Source organism: Carcharhinus amblyrhynchos, chromosome 7 (genome assembly GCF_965287045.1).
Source record: "Carcharhinus amblyrhynchos chromosome 7, sCarAmb.v2.hapA, whole genome shotgun sequence".
Taxonomy (NCBI): Eukaryota; Metazoa; Chordata; class Chondrichthyes; order Carcharhiniformes; family Carcharhinidae; genus Carcharhinus; species Carcharhinus amblyrhynchos.
In genome coordinates this window covers 72,148,342-72,167,658 of record NC_137330.1, presented here as the reverse complement: position 1 = coordinate 72,167,658, position 19,317 = coordinate 72,148,342, and the positions used below count along the sequence as shown (strand labels likewise).

Here is a 19,317-nt window from a genome sequence, read left to right as displayed (position 1 = left end):
TGTATCCAGATCTTGTCCTGGGACTCGGGATTACTCACCCAGCTTACTATGCCATTGCCTCCCCTATAACAATAGATAAATCTCTAATAATATTTCTCATTCAATAAAGCTAAAATGGTCTAAGAAATAAAATTAACTAACAAGGATGATGTATAAAAACAAGTAATAGTTAAAACTGAAATTATTTTGTGCAAATAAAATTAACTAAGGTTAGTTATTATTGGTTGTGGCTAAAGCATGAAGACATGATGTTAAATGTTGAGTTGCCCGTCATCAGTCGTGAGCTGAATATTAGCTTATGAATCACCTGGAACACGCTCAGGTAACTCCTAATATCTGATTCAGGAATAGAAATGAAAAGGAGAGAAATAATAAAAATTCTAATTACAGTAATGACCAGTGAAGGTTTTTATTGTCATTCCTCTGCTCAACATTAGACATTGCTGTGAATTTCTTGAAATTAGCTGTAATTAACCAGGGGAAGAGGAAGACAACAAAAGAAAGAAAGAGAGAAAATCAAATTAGGAAACAACAAAATAATGACAGTGCAGGAAGTATTTCAAATAAATGTAAATAAAACAATAGAATTAAGAATCAAATACCTCCAAAATAACATATATATTACTTTTTTAAGTTTGCACTCCCTCCAACCCGTTAACTGCACCCCCACTCTCTCCGCCCCACTCTCCCACCACCAACTCCATCAAGCCATTTATATCTGGAATGTACTTTTTCTCTTCCTTATCCTGGACTTCTAATTGCAACCCACATCCTGACATTTACAGATGCTGTAATTCTTGGACATTTACAGATGCTGTAATTCTTGCAGTGGTCTTGTCTTTTACTCATCAGCCAGTGACCGCCCTTACCTCCCCCCAACCAAGACCCACCCACATACCCACCAGCACCACCACCTCCTCCCCGGCTCTCACATCCAAGATCTCTGTCAGAGTCTGTTCAGCTATGAATTCATTCATGCAAACAATGTAAAGAAACAAGAAAAGAGAACTGCTTTTGCCACTTCTTTTATTATGTGTCTGAAAGGGAAATCGGCCATCGATTTTAGTTTGATTGATCAGCAACACAGTGCATGAAGCATGGACTGAGCCTACTGCTGCATTGACATGAGATGTCTGTCAAACTGTCGCATTTCACACACAATGTGACACCAAATGAGTTCAGAATGCCACATCCCATCTGATTTCCAATTATTTCCGATGTGACCAGCAGGAATCTTGATTCCCTATATATATATATATATATTTATACATCATTCATTCTATATTTTCCAAATTAAATAGCATTTCCTGAACAACCACTTATCATAATATCCACATTGCTTTAAAATGCTGTTGTGAGCATATTTTACAATAGTTTTTTCTCTTGTTTAAAAAAAAAGAAGAAATTAACCTGAAGCAATCTGTAATAAAATTGACCTGACTATGCTTGCAAGGGACTAACAATTTCAAATTGGGTTACTTTGCACATTCACACTAAATGGTGTGATGTCAGTAGGATCAGAATGAACACATTTTACATTAATGTGGTGTACAGGTCTTCTATCTGAGGGAATAGTCAAGATACTGATCCCGCAGAGTAGCGTATAAATGACAAGTCACTAGTGCCTGGAGAAAAAATATTGCAAGAATTGTTAATCAATAGTAGGAGAAGGGAACTGTTGGATATTCAAAAGGAAATTGATATGTTTCCCTGATTGGTGCTACTGTTAGCAGCAATAAATAGATCGCTCTAATTTATGATTGGAATCGATAAATCTTTGATGAAACCCATTTCTGTAATTGTTCTGTAAGGCAGACATGCTCAATAATTTAAAAATAAATTTAATGTAGTTATGTCATCTGTGTGTCATAAACTGACATTGTGTTAATATGATTTAAAGCTCATTTCTTTCATTATTATTTATACAATGTTACTTTCCAGTTTCTCCTCTGGTGCAAGTAAAAGGCCAGCTTTTGCTTTTTCTCCTGATATTACAGGTCAGCCTTGTGCCAGTGTGATATGACAAATACTGTTTCTGAATATGATATAGCTCCTGCATATCATGCCTAGAACATAAGCCTTTATTTATAGCTGAACATTCATTTCAGGACTGCCTGGACTCGAGGATTTGTGTTTTGTGGACGCAGTCTTTTCCATGCAAGAGGAAGGAGGTTTTAGTTCAATTCCAGAAAGAATGACAACAATTAGTTCAGTCTCTACACATGCCTGAGTGGGTAAACAAACTACTTAATATAGTACTCAAACATACAGACAAATCAAATCCCAGTTTTGATCCACAGAGTTCACTATTTAGATAACCTCAACAAAAATGGTGAAAGGATATTGCTTTCAGCCTCAGGAAAGGAAAGAATATCAACAATTCCAAACTCCTGGTCCAAATCCCGCCACCTGAATGTCTTTGTAGATTTGAATTAAGGACATTGTTGAGTTCGACATATCTCCAAAATAATAATTACATGATAATATAACAAGTCAGTCCCCAAGTTCACACATAGAGAATAGTCATTTGTCTGATATATCAGGGTGATGTCAGTACATGGTGTAATCACGGTCAGCATTAACCACTGCCTTCAGGGAGGAGAAGAAAAAAGTGGGAGGGTGAGTATGACTTGTTTCAATTGACAGAATCCCTGTAGGAATAAGAGATAGAGCAAATTGAAGGAGAAACTGCAGAAACACGTTAAAAGTGTGGGCAGGGAGAAAAAAGTAAATAGCAGGTGAAGCTAAGCCTAATATTCAAAAGAATTCGTACAGCACCACAATAACAAAAGGCAGTCAGTGGAGAGAGGAAAAGCATAAAAGATGCAAACAGCTTCAAGACTGAGGATGAGCACAACATAATAAATATTCTAAACGACTGATCCCTCCAAGTATTCACAAGGGAAGACATGAACAACATGTCCTTGCAAAACAAAAATACCCCAAGTAAAATCAATGACTTGTTATAAATGAGATGGAAGTTCTAGATAGGCTAAACGGGCAAATAAAACCCTAGGGATAGTTGGTATTTATCCCAGAGTTGACAGATACTTAGGGAGAGATCTGCACAGCTTTGACAATCATTATGAGAGAACCAGCAAATTAACAACAAGCTTATTACTGCCCATATTCAAAAAGGGTGACAAAATAGGCTATGCAAAAACCTTGCTATATTCATCTCCAGGCTCAAAACACTGTGTGCTATAGATACTGATTAGATATAGCTCTTAAGGCCAGAGGGATCAAAGGGTATGGGGGGAAAGGTGGGATTGGGATATTGATCCAGCCATGATCAAAATAAATGGTGGAAGAGACTTGATGGGCCGAATGGCCTTCACCTGCTTCTGTTTCCATGCTGAGCAATGGGCAACTAAGTGTCCATTTGATTCACAAACTCAGCTCACCTATTTTCCTTAACAATGAACTTAGTACTCATGCCTCAATGTCGACACAAGCAATATGCTGCCACTGAAATTGGATAAGTTTACATGATCTGCTGACACAAATAGCCATCTCTACCTTGAAAGAGGATCTCATTTTCTTCAGATAATTACCAATTCTCTTTTGAAGGCCTCAGGTGAACCTGCCTCCAACACTTAGAGCAATATTTCCAGAAACGAATGATCAGCTAAACCCTGACAAAACAACAGCCACTGAATTCCACCTTGAATACGAGAATGTAAAGCACGCTCTGAAATCTGTGGTAGTGCGATGTGACGTAACCCCTGTAATAAATTGAGATGACTCACTGAAGCTAAAGAATAAAACATTTTATTGCTGACAAACAAATAACTATATTTACAACAGGATCAGACAGAATAACTATGAAACAGTACATTACTCCTTCCTGGCTCCAACTGCGGATCCTCCCCCAGCCCGGGATATGTGCTCCTGCATTTGATTGGCTCAGCTTCCCACCTCAACACTTCATTGGGTTCAGTCTGACCACATAGCACTTAGAAAATTCCCCCTTAAAAGGGCCATGCTACCACAGCCCCATGCTGTCCTGTTTTGGGACAAAGCTGGATGACATGTTAACCTTCTACAACCACATGAAAAAGACAGCAAGCAAAATGAAAACCAGAGTCAACTTGGTCCCGAAACTGGTAAGCATTGTGTGGGAAGCCTCAATGTCACTGCTTTGGACATCCGCAATATGGCCTAATACTGTGCACTTACTTGTATGAGCCAGAAGAAACCATACTCCACCCTCGATTTCTTCATGTCAAATTGAACACTGCACTGAAACTCCCAAGATGATCCCAATATTCTGGCTGCCCATGCTGTCGCACATTGCTCTCCATTTGCTGTGGTGCTGTAACCATTGAGAGGTCCAGCAAATCTAAGAAAACCAATGTTTTTCCATTCACCAGGACCTCAACAATATCTATCAACACTGTTTGAAGTCACATAAGCTCTTTTAAATCCATATGCTTAACCTTTAACAATGTGACTTCAACCAGAAAGAAAACTGGAAAGCCAGAATTGAACTCATATAAGTCAGAAACAAACATTTCATGGAAGATGTAATGCAGATGATCCCAATGATTTTGATTTTCCATTAAACTCATGGGCAACCCTAAACTGTACCTTTATAATCAATGGGAAAAGTAGAGATTGGATGCAGAAATGGAAAATATCAGACCATGGATCAGTTAATGGGCAAGGCCTCCTGGCCCAGTCCACCACCAGGACTGGCTGATCCCATCGAAAGTCAGTGGACTTTTAGCTAGGCCACTGAATCTCCCACGGCGGATCCTGCCACAATAAGGCCTTTTATATCCCAGCCAATGATCCAACGTCTGATTCACAAATGTGAAGGAGAACCTCAGCAATACATACTGCTTCTTCTGATGCAATTATCTGCCTTAACTACCTACATATAAAGTTATAATTGTTACCATACACCATCACCATAAGAAAGAGAGCTTAACAATGCTATATAAATGCAAGCATCATTGTTGTTTTATTTCCACTCCAGCTCAGCATGAAATTAGTTATCAGGAATAAATTTGAGGTAGATGTTGCTTCCATTTATTTGGCACCTTTCATAATCTTGTGACGCCTCAAAATGTAGTAATAGTCAAGTTGTAGACAGCAAGTCCAATGAACAGCAGTAAACATGGATTTGGAAGGGAAGTTATCTTCTGGGCTAACCTCCTCAACTTCTTTGAGGAAGTGACAATCCAAGTGAACTGTGTTAATCCTAGCGGCATACTGTAGGAATTTCCTGAGGGCTTTTGATAAAACTCCACCTAACTTATTGTATAGATTCATGGTATGATCTCTGTTCAACTTTCAGCTAAAGCTAGCTGAAAGGTAGAACAGAGTGCATTATGTTATGTTTGCGAGAGACCAGTACTGAAGGGGGTCCTTCAGAATTCAGTGCCAGGACCACATTTCTCATGCATTACATGAATGACCTAGATTTAAAGGTTATTGCAATGACAATGTTGCAGCCAATACCAAACTGGACGAAGCAGTGGAATGTGAAGAAAAAGCTCAGAAATGACGTACTGTGTTGGATAAGATATGTAAGTGGATAGAACCATGGCAGGTGAAATTCTGCGCTGAAAAAGTGAAGGTTTAAGAAGGAAAAAGAGACACAGATGCTCTATGAATACTGCTGATAAAGTTAAGGATGAAACTGGATGAGGCTCAGTAAACCAAGCTAAACATGTACAACAAATACAGAAACAGCCAACTAATCCAATAATATGTTGAACTTTATGGACAAAACAATAAAATAAAAGTCAGAGGAGGCAATGCTCAAACTTTATGATGTTCTAGTCATATCACCGTTTAAATATTGTGGACTTTTGTGGTGACCAAGAGAAAAAGAGGCATTCAGACACTTCAAACATATGGAGACAACCTGCCAATTCAAATACTAAAGATACCAATTAGGGCCTGCCAATGGTGGAATAGCCCACTAGCTGCAACTGTCTCGGGTGTCATTAGAGCCAGAGGCACCATGCCCTACAGGCAGGATCTTGGGAAAGAAAGGCAAATTCCCAACCAATGGCTTTCCAATTCATGGGGCTTTCCCCTATCTGCATTATTAATTTAGTCTGACCCTCATGGTGAGGGTGCCTTGAGACCTTCAACTGCTTTCACTTCACCCATCTCTCTCCCTGATGAGATCAGCAGAATCAAGAGCCCACTTGCTGTTAGTGTTAGACTGATAATAAAGACAACCAGTTAGGACGCCACCTCTCAGTGTTGCAACCCTAGTCTCACTTTTGCATGTGCAGACTCAGGGGCTGGAATTGCCCTGTCCTGCCCACCACATGAATTGTAGCAGGCGGGGGTTGGACCAGGCAAAGGTCTATTGGCCTTGGGTGGGATTCTCCAGTTTTGAGGCAAGCATGTCCAAAGAATGTTGCCCAGGATCCCAATTGATCCTAATGTCAGGATCTGAAATCCCATAGGGCAATCTTGCCACTGGTGCTGTGAGTTATGAAGGTCTGGAAAAGCTTGGTCTTCACAAGAGGTGATTTTATGGAAACGTCTTCTATTACTACTGTTAAGATAAGAAAAATAGTTGATATTACTTTAACTTAAACTGCAAGAGTAGACTCAGGAGCAACTTGTTCAAACTAATAATTTTAAGATGGATGGGAAGAACTTCCTTCTTTGCAAAGAGTAATGAATCTGCAGAATAAATTTCTAATAGAGTAGTGGGGGATGAGAGGAGACATTCAGATCTCTCTTCTAAATGAATGAATTAAGATGAATCAAATGGACTTCTTTAACTCAAATTATCTTCTAATCTTCTGAAGCACTTGATTGCTGAGCGCTAATACCAAATGCAGAGTTGAAAAGAAAATGAAAAATTGACTTTAATTAATTATTAGACATAAACAAAGAAGAATCTGCATTTTATCCACCTAATATATTTCTCTCGTATAGATGGGATACTCCCTTCAAACACCAGTATAGGAAATTGCCCGAAAAGGTTAGGCTAGAACATTTGTTCTGTCAGCAGAGCTACAGTAATTTAGTTATTACTCTTTAGCAACTAATATTGTGTGGCTCAGATATTCCTGGTGTCATGCCCAGTAAGAGCCATGTCATATTCATAACTTCAAAACAAGAACTGTGCTTGTATGGAAGATAATTTATTTAAAAATGCTCACTGTTGAGCTGTTAAGATAGCTGTTGGGTAGAGATCGGATGGGGTTGGGGGGGTTGTCAATTGACCTTTGAAACTTCAACACAGTCTATCAAGTTACTGGAAAATTCTGAATTGAATCATAATAGGTCAGTATCACCCCTCTAAATGGACATGCTAGGCTGGAATTCATGCCTACCATTATTTGAAGCTTATCCAAAACACAGAATCAATGGAGTTTTTCTGCCTTGTCCCACTCCTTTGACAGATAATGTCCCACATTAACGGTTGAGCACTTGTTCACAACTTCCTTTTTTGCCAAGCTGATTGCATGACTTCTGCCTAAAGCCAGCCATTAATATCCAGACTACAAATCATCAATTTTCTTTGGATTGTACAACGGGCAATTTTAACTTCAGGTAGTTAATGAGCAGGTAATGGGAGAGACCTGCCAGCTATGGTCGAAGAGTAATTTGAACCATTTATTCCCTGGCCTTGTGTGCAAGCTGTAGGAGCCAAGTTTCTGGACTCCTGCAGTTCACCAGCTATGAAAAGACAAGGTAAAAACAAAATACCGTGGATGCTGGAATCTGAAACAAAAACAAAAAATCTCAGCAAGCCTAACAGCATTTGTGGGGAGGGAATAGAGCCAATGTTTCAAATCTAGATGATCCTTCATCAGAGCTCAGAAGGATCATCAGAAGGATCATCTTGACTTGAAACATTGGCTCAATTCTCTCCCCAGTAAAACAAGAAATTGATTGGTTCCCTTCCTGAGCCAGCCAAGAGGCAGAGCCCAGAACAGGAAAGGTGAGAAACGTTGTTCAATTGGCTGCTGTTTTTTTGGATCTGCTTTCAATGGATCCTTTTTGAGGCAGCTCAATAGATAGATAACTAATGCATTCCAACCATTTGACACTGGGAATCCTTTGCATTTTAATGTGCACTGATTTGCATTTTAGGATTGGCAACTTCCTGAACAAGTCCGGTATTCCCTCTCTAGACCAAAAATTGGAAAGTAAATGACCCAATTCTATTTGAGAGCCTGTTTACACCAATGTAGTGAAATCAACACGGAATAGTGAAATAAGAATGAAAAATGCTGAAAACATTAGCTAGTCTGGCAGCACATATGGAGAGAGAAACAAAGTTAATCTTTTGATTCTGTATGACCCTTCTTCAGAATAGTAAAATAGTTACCCTGCGAAATAGATTTACCTGCTGCAGCCAGTAAGTCGATATTCTTATTCAATTCTTCAACACTTTTACTTCAGTTTCCCCTCTTCTCTGTATTTATCTTCCTTGTTTACAGGCATGGGGAGCTAACAACTCAGAAATAATAGTGCTAACGTGCTTCTAATGTTGAAATACCCCAGTTTTCCCCTTGGAGCGCTATCTGTTTGTATGTAATTTTCATCAGGTGCAATGGGAGAGAAACAAACGGAAATTGAATGTGCTGCAGTGGAAACTGTGTTGGCACTTGAAAATAATAAAATTCTGTTCCAGTTATGTATCAAATTAGTCCACTTTTGGAAAATTCACAGCAATTTACTTATATATTAAAATTAATATTCAAGAGATCATGAAGTATGAATGCTAAGCAGCTTCTGAAAATTGAGTATAAATTATTTAATACTACTGTATTAGCTATTAGAATTTTCTTTCCATTTTCTCTGCTTCACCTTCCCATCATTGCTGTTGAACTCGATCATTCAGACCAGAAGGCTGGTAAATGGGCTTTAGGCCACAAAATGTTTATGATGCTCTTTATGCTCCCTTACTAAAAATATCATGTTTATAAGATATGAACATCATCTTTATCCTCAAGGCATTTGGCACAAACGGCCCATAAGCCTTTCTGAAATATATTTGTGTTTTTTTTCACCGCTGTCACTGAGCAGCAACATGTGAGAGCAGATTGGGTGATTATTGCAGAATCTTTCTGCTTTTAACAGAATAGCAATATTGGGTTCTCCATTAGGTGGATGATCCACACTGCCAGGTTACCACTTGACAGCGAAGATGTAACTAAACTCCAATGAAGAACATCACTTTAAATTACTGGTCTATTATTTCAGTCATCACAGAGCTCTGTGGAGATTATATGGGGTGGGATTTTACAGCCTTGCTCATTCTGAAAACGTAAGATCCCGTTCGAGGTCAACAGACCTTCCAATGTTCCACCCCTCGCCCGCTCCAATTCCTGTGGTGGGCAGAGCAGTAGAATTTTGGCATATGTCCTAGATTCTCAGATTATTTCTAATTAAGGTGATAAAACAAGAAAATGTTGTATTGCTATTGTAGCCTTTTTTCTTCTTGTATCACAGCTGTTTGATAAGGAAAATACTTTAATTGATGGATGGGCGTCATTGCAACCTGCATAAGAGTAAGATGAATCTAATGAGGTGTCAGTGGTGGATGAATGTCACAAATGTGTTGATATCCAATGGAGCTTTACTGACCATTCTTGTTTTATTACAGACTCCAGCCTACATGTCCCATCGAAGGTCAATTTGGGGACCAAGAGCAAATCATGCTTCGTGCTTTGCAGTACAAGCGAGGCTTGTCACATGATTTACGCAAAGGCAATGCAACAAAGGAACAAATCAGACTACACAACATGGTGCAACAGCTTCCCCAGGCCATTATTATTGGAGTCCGCAAGGGTGGAACACGTGCCCTGCTCGAAATGCTGAACTTACACCCAGCTGTAGTCAAAGCCTCACAGGAAATCCATTTTTTTGACAATGATGAAAACTATGCTAAGGGCATTGAATGGTACAGAAAAAAAATGCCCTTTTCCTACCCCTATCAGATCACTATTGAGAAAAGCCCAGCATACTTCATCACTGAGGAAGTCCCCGAAAGAATTTTCAAAATGAACTCGTCCATCAAATTGCTGATCATTGTGCGCGAGCCAACAACTCGAGCCATTTCAGATTACACTCAGGTGCTGGAGGGGAAGGAAAGGAAGAATAAAACATACTACAAATTTGAGAAGCTTGCAATTGACCCCACTACCTGTGAGGTAAACACTAAATACAAGGCTGTGAGAACTAGTATATACACAAAACACCTAGAGAGATGGCTCAAGTACTTTCCCATTGAACAGTTTCACATTGTGGATGGTGATCGTCTCATAACTGAGCCATTGCCTGAACTCCAGCTAGTGGAGAAGTTTCTGAATCTGCCCCCCAGAATAAGCCAGTATAATTTATACTTTAATGCCACAAGGGGGTTTTACTGTCTGCGGTTTAATATCGTGTTTAACAAGTGTCTGGCAGGCAGTAAAGGACGGATACACCCCGAAGTGGATCCCTTGGTTGTCAACAAACTGCACAAGTTTTTTCACCCTTTCAATCAGAAGTTTTATCAGATCACTGGGCGGACATTTAGCTGGCCGTATAAGTGATCCTTGCAACACTGTGTGTTGATGTAAAGCAAAAATTTTCTATCAAAGCAGTGATATTCCATACTTTCAATGGTTGCCAATTAATTATAGTCATCCTTCCCAATAAATGGGATGGTATGTTTTACTTATAAAATTATGTTTAAAGGTTCTATAATTTATTCCATTTGGTCATTTTAATAAAAAGATTGATGTGAGTATAAAGCAGAGATCATTGCTTTATAATCATGTTTTTTTTTCTTAGAAACTTGGCAAAGGGAGCAAATTGTATTATTAAATTTTTGAAAAATCTATTGCAGAGCAAAGAAGGCAATATTAAAAAAGTTCATTGCCTATCTGAAACTGAGATCAACCATTGCCACTCCCGTTCAGTCCCTACGTGTGGTTGATGTCCGACCTGGGACAAGACAAACCAGTTTTATGTGAAGTTCCTGGATCTTTTCTGCCAATAAGAGTCAGATTTTAACACTTCCTGTATCTTTCAGTGTGAGGCTATTAGTCATCAAGGTTGCTAAGGTTTTCACTGAATCATCAACAATGAAGTGAACTTTGGAACCCATGTACCAACTGCCCAGCTTCTGTTCTGTCCCCTGTCTGGCTTGGGGTTAGCAGAATGGAGCAACCTTGGTCACACCAGAGGATGAAATCAACTGCACAACCTAATAGACTTTTTTTTAATTTGGCTGTATGTTTCAATGGGGAATTGATATTTTCACGTAGCTTTAGTTTGTACAGTACAATCACTAGTGCATGCTCTGAAGGTTTTGATTACATTTTTCCCTCAATTTTGACAGACTGTAGTGAACTGCTGTCATTTTGTAGTAGGCACCAACTCACTAGACAGCTGTCACACAATTACAGTGAGGTAAATGCATAGCCATTTTCTCTCAGAAAAACATTCCTGAAAAACGCGGTGACATAAAATATGTAAATATATTTAATAACAGGATGTATTAGATCTATTAAGCTCTAAATTACCATCAAGTTATTCATACTTTCCAGAACTTTAAATAATTCATCTCTGATGTAAAGTGTTTTACTTACTCACATCCATCTGATCTACTAAGCAAATGAGTGAACATGTGACTCCCTAAGAATGCAGTACCATTTTGATCTTCCAGCATCTTCTTCAGTCACCACAGCTACCTGTTAGACAATAGACGAACATAATTTTAGAGTCAAGAAAAAGTTTAGGATAAGGAATATGTGAAAATGAATATTGTGGTGTGTTGTAAAGCAGTTTTATTCCTTATCTCAAATGTTCCAGCACAACTATAGCTGTGAAATTTTACCAGTAACTCCCACCACTGACATTAACTATTGATACATCAGTGCTTCAAATATTGACATTTAACTTTTTTTAAGAAGTTGCATGTTTCAGCCACAAGAAACATTCATTCAACAAATTACCTTTCTGTTACTTATTATTTTTAAATTGTTTCGAGCATTTCTTAAACAGGTTAAGCACTTCTATGGGAGGGAATATCAGTCAGGTTTCATTCATGATCATCGTCTAGTTACCTCCAGCTGGAGTATGTTTGCATGTGGACATTGTTTTGGAGCAAGACTGGAATCAGTTATGATATGCCCATTAATTGCGCCTCAGAAACCTGAGAACATTTACTGCCTTGCCTCATACATAAAGATTGGATAGTTGGCATAGGAAAGGTGCACAGCCACATCTTAACACAAATCCGTAGCTTCACAAATGAAGGGTTGAAAACTGGGGAAAACATTTTTAAAATATATTTTTCTTTTTTTCCAGAATTCCTTAACTGAGAGCGTACCCTACTCTTACTCTTTCAGCAATGTTTATGTGTAGCCAATCAGAATTCAGGTTGATAATTGACCACTTGAGACTGGGATATAGGTATACGGCTAATCTTAACTACACACCGCCCAGTCTAGCAATCTTCAGTTACTCAAAATGCAAATCTCAATATAGATATGGTTAAAATTGAGAAAAGCCAAGGAAAAGCATCTGTCAGCATGGATTAGCTTGGCAAATCTCCCAAAAACCTCATAAACCTATCAGATTTTTCAGCTGAATTGTGTTTATTGTTAAATAGATCTGGTTAGATGAGAGTGTTTTATTTTAGTAGGCGTCTTTCAATGTTACCTTGAAAAATGATTCATTTAATGACAATGTTTAGGGTACTGCAGCTTCAAATGGAATTCCCATGCTGTATATGAATTTTGTTTTATTTTCTGACTGCATAATTTCTGTGTTATTAAAAGTCTCTCAGAGACTCCAAAAAATCAACAGCTTAATTTTTCAAGTCTGATGTTTTTAGAGCAAGCATCCTGACTATTTATGTTTTAAGGTAACGTTTACTGTTGATTAGATGGAAACTCTACTTTGCCTTTTTTACCAACAACAAACAACCAACATAACCACATGACGGAATTGTATATATGTAACATACTTTTGTAAATACTAGTTTGAAACTGAGCAGTTCTATTTTGTATATTACTGATTCTGAACTGGATGTTTAAACTGAGAATAGATTTTCAGTTCTTTCTAACTTACTTTTGCACACTTTGCTCTCTATATTGATATCTTTCTAAATTAGGTCTTGACTCATTCTCTATACATACACAAAGCTCAAAAATATTAATACTTTCTGCAGTTTATTTCAAATGTGACTCTTATTCTTGCACAGTAGTTAACAACTTGGCATGCTGCTGCTAACATCATTATCTGCCAAGCACTGAAAGGAAGTACACTATTTTGGAGCACATTGGAAATATCTATGTAATTGTGCAACACAAACACCTCTGCTACTAGACTGTAAAATTAATGTTTTTGTATTAGCTATCAGGATCTTATATACACTCTCTTATTATTTTGGCTTAATTCACAATTTTCCATAAAACTAATTTCTGTTCCATATCTGTACAGCACGGCCTGTTTATGTTACAATTTGGTCTAGTGATATTACTTCAGCACTTGATATTTAACTGAAGTGATAATCTCACTATTAAAGTTATAAATTTCCACTTAATATCTAATATTTTGCAGGTACATCTAGGTGTAATAACAAAATAACACAGAATAGACTATTATAATCCTGGGTGTTTAATTCACTTCAAGTTTGGTGTAGCAGCTGTGCATTAATGTTAAAGCCACAGACATTTCTTGGCCTAAGTGATCAGATTCTACTTTTTCCTTATTAACCTTGCCTATCAGTGGAATTGAAAGAGTTAATCAGCTTTAATTCATTATCTCAGAACAACACCTTCAACCTCCTGCATCATTATGGAATTACCTTCAAGTATACAAAAATATCCTACATGTATTTGAAAACCAAGATTATTATACATTTTGCTGCAATATGCACTAGTATTTGTAACTTGTACAGATGTTAGCAATGAAAAGAGAAAGAAAGTGTAAATGAGCATACAACAGTCAACTACAGAAGCATGTTTATACAACTACAACTTCTGTCCATTCCAACTTAGGCAACTCACATTTGGTAGTTACTGCTTCATGGAGAGCTAAACTTTGGGACCAATAAGAAAATGAAGAGCGGAATGGAAATCGGGGTGTGTGTGGCATTAAAATAATCAGCAAACATGAATAAATTGTTCAAATCCACATAGACAGTGAAGCCAGAACAATAGAACTCTTTGGCCTCATTTACATCTCGAACACTGACTCTTAACTGTGCAGGACGGAAATCACCATCATCATGGCATCAAGATTAATGAAATGTTAAATCAATGCTGAGTGTCCACAGAAACAGTCTCCAGCATTGCACACATGGATGGGAAATGGTATAGAGTGCAAGTTAATGATATTAAGGGAAAGCTTGAGACAGGGGAGGCCTAAGGTACCTTTCTGGGATCAAAAGGCAGATTACTGTTCTTCCTGACCCACAAGAAACTTTAAAAAGTATATTTTTTAAAATCTTCCCTGAGTTTCCCATGCTCTGAACTTTTATTACTGCAAGATAGCACACAGGATGGCAATGTGATACAAATCTGTCATTTAAATTTAGCCCAATTCCCACAGGTGAGCAGCCACCTTCTGCCACAATACAAGGAAGTACAAGTTGTGAGGGGTCTGAAAACATCTTGGGGTAAGGACATCATTTTACCTCTCCAGCATCAATGCTCACTTTGGATTGGAGGGTTAATGTCAATCCTTGAATAATTGGCAATGACTGTTTGACTATGTTGTGTTGTTACAATGAAATAAAAGTGCTAATCACTCTTAAGGATTGGTTAAACATATTTTGGGTTCATTTATTGAAACCAGGCACTTGAGAACATTTATACAAAGACAGAAAGCTTGCGCTGCTCTCTGCTCTAAGGTTAAACTGAAACTCAGACTGGATTGCATGACATACTCCCCTTCTAGTAATGGCATCCTGCTATCCCCTAATAGCATATTACGACATCCCTCTTCCCTTTTACAGATACTTGCCGCCTGTTCCAAAGAAATTGATCCATTTCCAATACATGTCAAGCTTACTTACCATTGTGCAAGTGTGTAGGACTGGTGAATATGATTCTCTAAAGCATAGGGGTAATCTACAACTACACTCAGATCTTGTAATGGTAACCTTGTCTGGAGGTTTCTTTAATTGCTCAGAACTTAATTGTTTATTTCCATCACACAAAATATACCAGATCAGCCAATGGACTTGTACTCTCTTGTAGGCTTAACATTGCAGCTCCCCTGAAACTGCCAATTTCGTGAATACATTCTGTACATTTCAATGTTCAGTTGTGAACAGCGGTGATAGGAGTAGTTTCTGAGGTTGATCATCTGTGTGAAATCTGACTGATTCCATGCATTGTCACTCATGCGAGGTCATGGTTTACGGGTAGGCATGCAATTGCATACAGTCTCTACAATGTAGAACAGCTGTAACACCCAAGGTGACTGATAGTACTTACACTCCACGAATATGGATCCCGAACATGAAATTAGCGAACCACTGTACATTGAAAGTAGTAGGTTTCACCAAGGCCTTACACAAATATGGCTACGCCTTTTAGAATTTGCAGAGCAAGTATGTTGCTACATGCACCTGTGTCTATCTTGGCCAATAACAATTAATTATCCACATTCTTAAGGCAGATAATTAGAACCTAACAAACATTGAAATGGTTGACAGTACCTGTGTTCTCAATCAGATTGATGGTGCAAAATATATGTTCACTGATCTTCTTCATTGCATACATCATGGCAATTTTCCCATGTATGTTTCTGACGGGAAACCAGAGGTCATTCTTGTTGCTTGGAGATACCCATTGTGTACAGTTTGTTTAAATTAGCACACGGCTCAGCTGCATCAGCCTTTACTCTCATGTACAGCCACTGTCCATGGCCCTTTTCACCACGTGATGCAGAATTGCTAAGGAGTTGGACATTTCCATGGTGCATGTAGAAGACCACACATTTGACAAATCTTGCTAGGTTTGGGTGTTCTAGCGAGTGCATTAACAATTGGGGTTGTATTCAGGATCTGTACATCCATGCTTGAGTAGCTCTGCGATACTATATACTTTGGGCTTGTCTAGCAAATCCTTCCAGATTGCTTCATGGAAGTGGATGCAATCACCAACACAACAATTTTGCCTGTTAACTCTGTGTTATTGTTCAGCAACTCCCAAAGACCCCCATTATAATTGCAACCTTGTCTGGCCTGAATTTTATGATGGCTTTTTTTGCTTGCGTCTCCCTTGCTTACTATCAATCTGGCCCACATTCTGGTCACATACCCTTCCTGAATGAGCTAAACTAGTGCTTAGCTCCCACTAGTTTCCCACTATCCCACTCACAGAAATGACAGCCTTAGTACTGCAATTGCACCATGAGGGGTCGATCTGCTCGCCAGCTCTTTATGTGCGTGCTGCAATGTGTCTTCAAAGCTTTTCTGTGCAGTTTGCACACGGCATTTTCAACACTCACCAATACTGCAACATCATTGAAGTCTGACCTACATGGCATGAAGCAACCTTCAAAACATTGAAGGTCGCTTCATGCCATGTAGCCTGATCTAAGGCTATTCACCATGTCGTACCTGTACATAACCTTGCTGTCATGCTTTTTGACCACTACTGAACACCAATCACTCATAAGGGATTGGGTAAGCACGGTGTAGATTTATTTATTGAAACTTGGATCATGGGAATCATAGAGTTCCTACAGTGCAGAAGGAGCCCATTCGGCCCATCGAACCTGCACCGACAACAATCCCACCCAGGCTCTGTCCCCAAAACCCCACATATTTCCCCTGCTAATCCTCCTGACATTAAGGGGCAATTTAGCATGGCCAATCAACTTAACCCGCACATCTTTGGAGTGCAGGAGGGAACAGGAGCATCTGAAGAAAACCCACACAGACATGGGGAGAAAGTGCAAACTCCACAGGACATTCATATGAATGTAGAAAATTTGTAGATATCAGAGTTGCGCTGTGTTCTGCTCACAGGTAAAAATGAAATTGAGACTGGATCAAACAAGACACTTCCCTTCCAGGGATTCCATGCTGCTGTTTCTTAAATGCTACAGATCCATTTTTCCCAGTATAAGTAAAGTTTCATGTTTCTATATATAATAAATGTTCAGGAAGGATAGGCCTACATTACATCACTTCGTAACTCATAATACAGAAATTCTATGTAAATTTATAGAGGAATAGCAAAAAAAATCACTGGTGGTATTTTTAAAAATAATTACACTTTGTTGTATGCATTTGCAAATACCTCATCTCTGTGCTCTTAATGATGCTCAAGGTTACATTGATGTAAACTAGGGATGAGGAGGAAAAAGATGGCATAATGTATTGTTAAACATAGTTAGGCTCTTTTCACAATTGTTCATTGTTGATCAAAATATCTTTCAGGTGATTTATATTTTCTAAGACAGCCACAAAACAAAAATGTCCCTGGAGCAGTTTTCTTCATTAACTAAGTGAAATGGATGTCACAGATAGCAAATGATTTGTTATTTAGATGTGTTTCATTTTTTACTCCAGAGTTATATATAGAACAGGTCAAGCATTATGTTCCATTGTAAAAGGTATTAAAAAAGTGCCGGCAACTTTTGTTATCAGACCATAAAATATCCAATGTCTTGCATAAGCTGAAAAAGTATAAACATATACCTGGAGAGCATAAATCACGCTTTCTGTGAAAGCTTTTAAAGTCAAAAATATGCCTGTTAGTTTATGTGTTCTTCCATACAATGTTACATGAAGCACAGAGACAGTTTTTGTTGAAATGTAATATCTGTAATTCCTGGTGTACCTTTTGTGACAGATTTGCTGTGGATCTACCTTGCAGTCAGCTGTATTGCATATCACGCAATTTAACAGACTGTTAGGTGCAAATGACAAGAGATTGAACTCAAGCACCAAGTTCCTGGTTCCATTTGGGCATAATAGGGTTATATCACTGGGGCATTCATACAATCAAGTGCAATTTTAGTGTTTTATATCTGGTATTGAGCCTTATCATCAAGCATTTGAATTATTGATTATTATGGCTCCTGGTGGGTGGCCTTTTATGCCAAGGCTACCATTTTCAGCTATGAACTTGGGAAGAACATCCACTCACAAGAGGGTAGTCATACCATTCTCTGAATATTGTATACAAATATATGATGCACCAAAATACGCAGCAGTTTTCTTTGTAGAAGTTGTCTCGTGCATGCAACACAAAGCTTTTTTTTTCCTTTCCAAAGTTATAATACATGATGTGGGACAGTGACTATAACATGCCTTGACAGTTCTTTTATTTTAATTTGTGTATTTAAAACTGTGGCCAACTGCAAAGTCAACCTAGAATGTTTTGTGACTGATGGTCATCTCCCGAGCACGTGTGTGCACAATCTTCGCCTGGTCATTAAAATTGCATACATAGCATTTAAAAGTGAAGTCTAAAATACTTCAATATCACATCACAAAAATATAAAACCAAGTCCAATATGGTGAGGGAAATGCAGTTGCAAATGGCATAATAACCAAAATATGTTTTTCCTAATCTGTTGTAAGAGGTGTACTATTATTAACAGGGGACTAGCCCAGCATCAAATGTTGCAAACCTCACTGTGGAATTTGTAAGCATTATAACTTCTGTATATTTCACTGTACACATTTATTTGTTTATATGTAAGTAATGTATGTACTAATACTGCATTCCAATAATAAATGCTTATGTAATATTCACCATTAGCAGTTTCTAAAGTTGTCTTATCTTTTATGGTTGGCTTCCAGGGTAAATTCAGCTATTTTAATGGTTTATTTTGTTTCGAAATCATTGTGTGTGATACAATGGAGAAATCTTAAAGATTGGTTGATACATAGTCTTATATCTCTTTAGAAATATTAGAAAAAGGACAGTCATGAGAGAACATCAAGCGTTCTTATCTTGAAAAACAATTATTCCTGCCTAATATAAGCATTTTGATACAGATTTTCTCCCCCATCAAAAGACAATTGCTCTGAGCAATATTTCTGTTTAGCCAGCCCCTCTTAAGAAAAATAGTCAAGGGTATGTGATTATGTTAAGTAAATGGATATTTAAATACCTAAACTTTTCCTGCACTGAACTCTTCTAAGTGCTCCTGTTAAATTGATTATTTTTGTTTCATATGCCTAATACATTGTCCAAATTACAGCTATTATCCTGCTTAATGAGTCAAATAACACAGTGAACACCTGCAGCCCTGACATTTTCATTATTTATATACATCACGCACCAACATACTGCAAATTCTAAATTATTCACAGTTTAGAGGTATTTTTGTACAATCGGAAACAATGAAAGGAAAACACAG

General features: G+C 38.1%; 1 protein-coding gene across 2 annotated transcripts in view; it reads left to right on the top strand.

The window, feature by feature from the left end:
* Positions 1 to 18,622, top strand: part of LOC145345042 (heparan sulfate glucosamine 3-O-sulfotransferase 5) — a 260,311-nt gene extending 241,689 nt beyond the window's left edge. For both annotated transcript variants that reach the window (XM_080192575.1, XM_080192576.1), the window contains one exon: positions 9,596 to 18,622. In XM_080192575.1, coding sequence (XP_080048701.1) covers positions 9,596 to 10,526 — 931 coding nt within the window. In that variant the 3' untranslated portion in view covers positions 10,527 to 18,622. The remainder of the gene's footprint in view (positions 1 to 9,595) is intronic.
* The last annotated feature ends 695 nt before the right edge of the window (positions 18,623 to 19,317 follow it).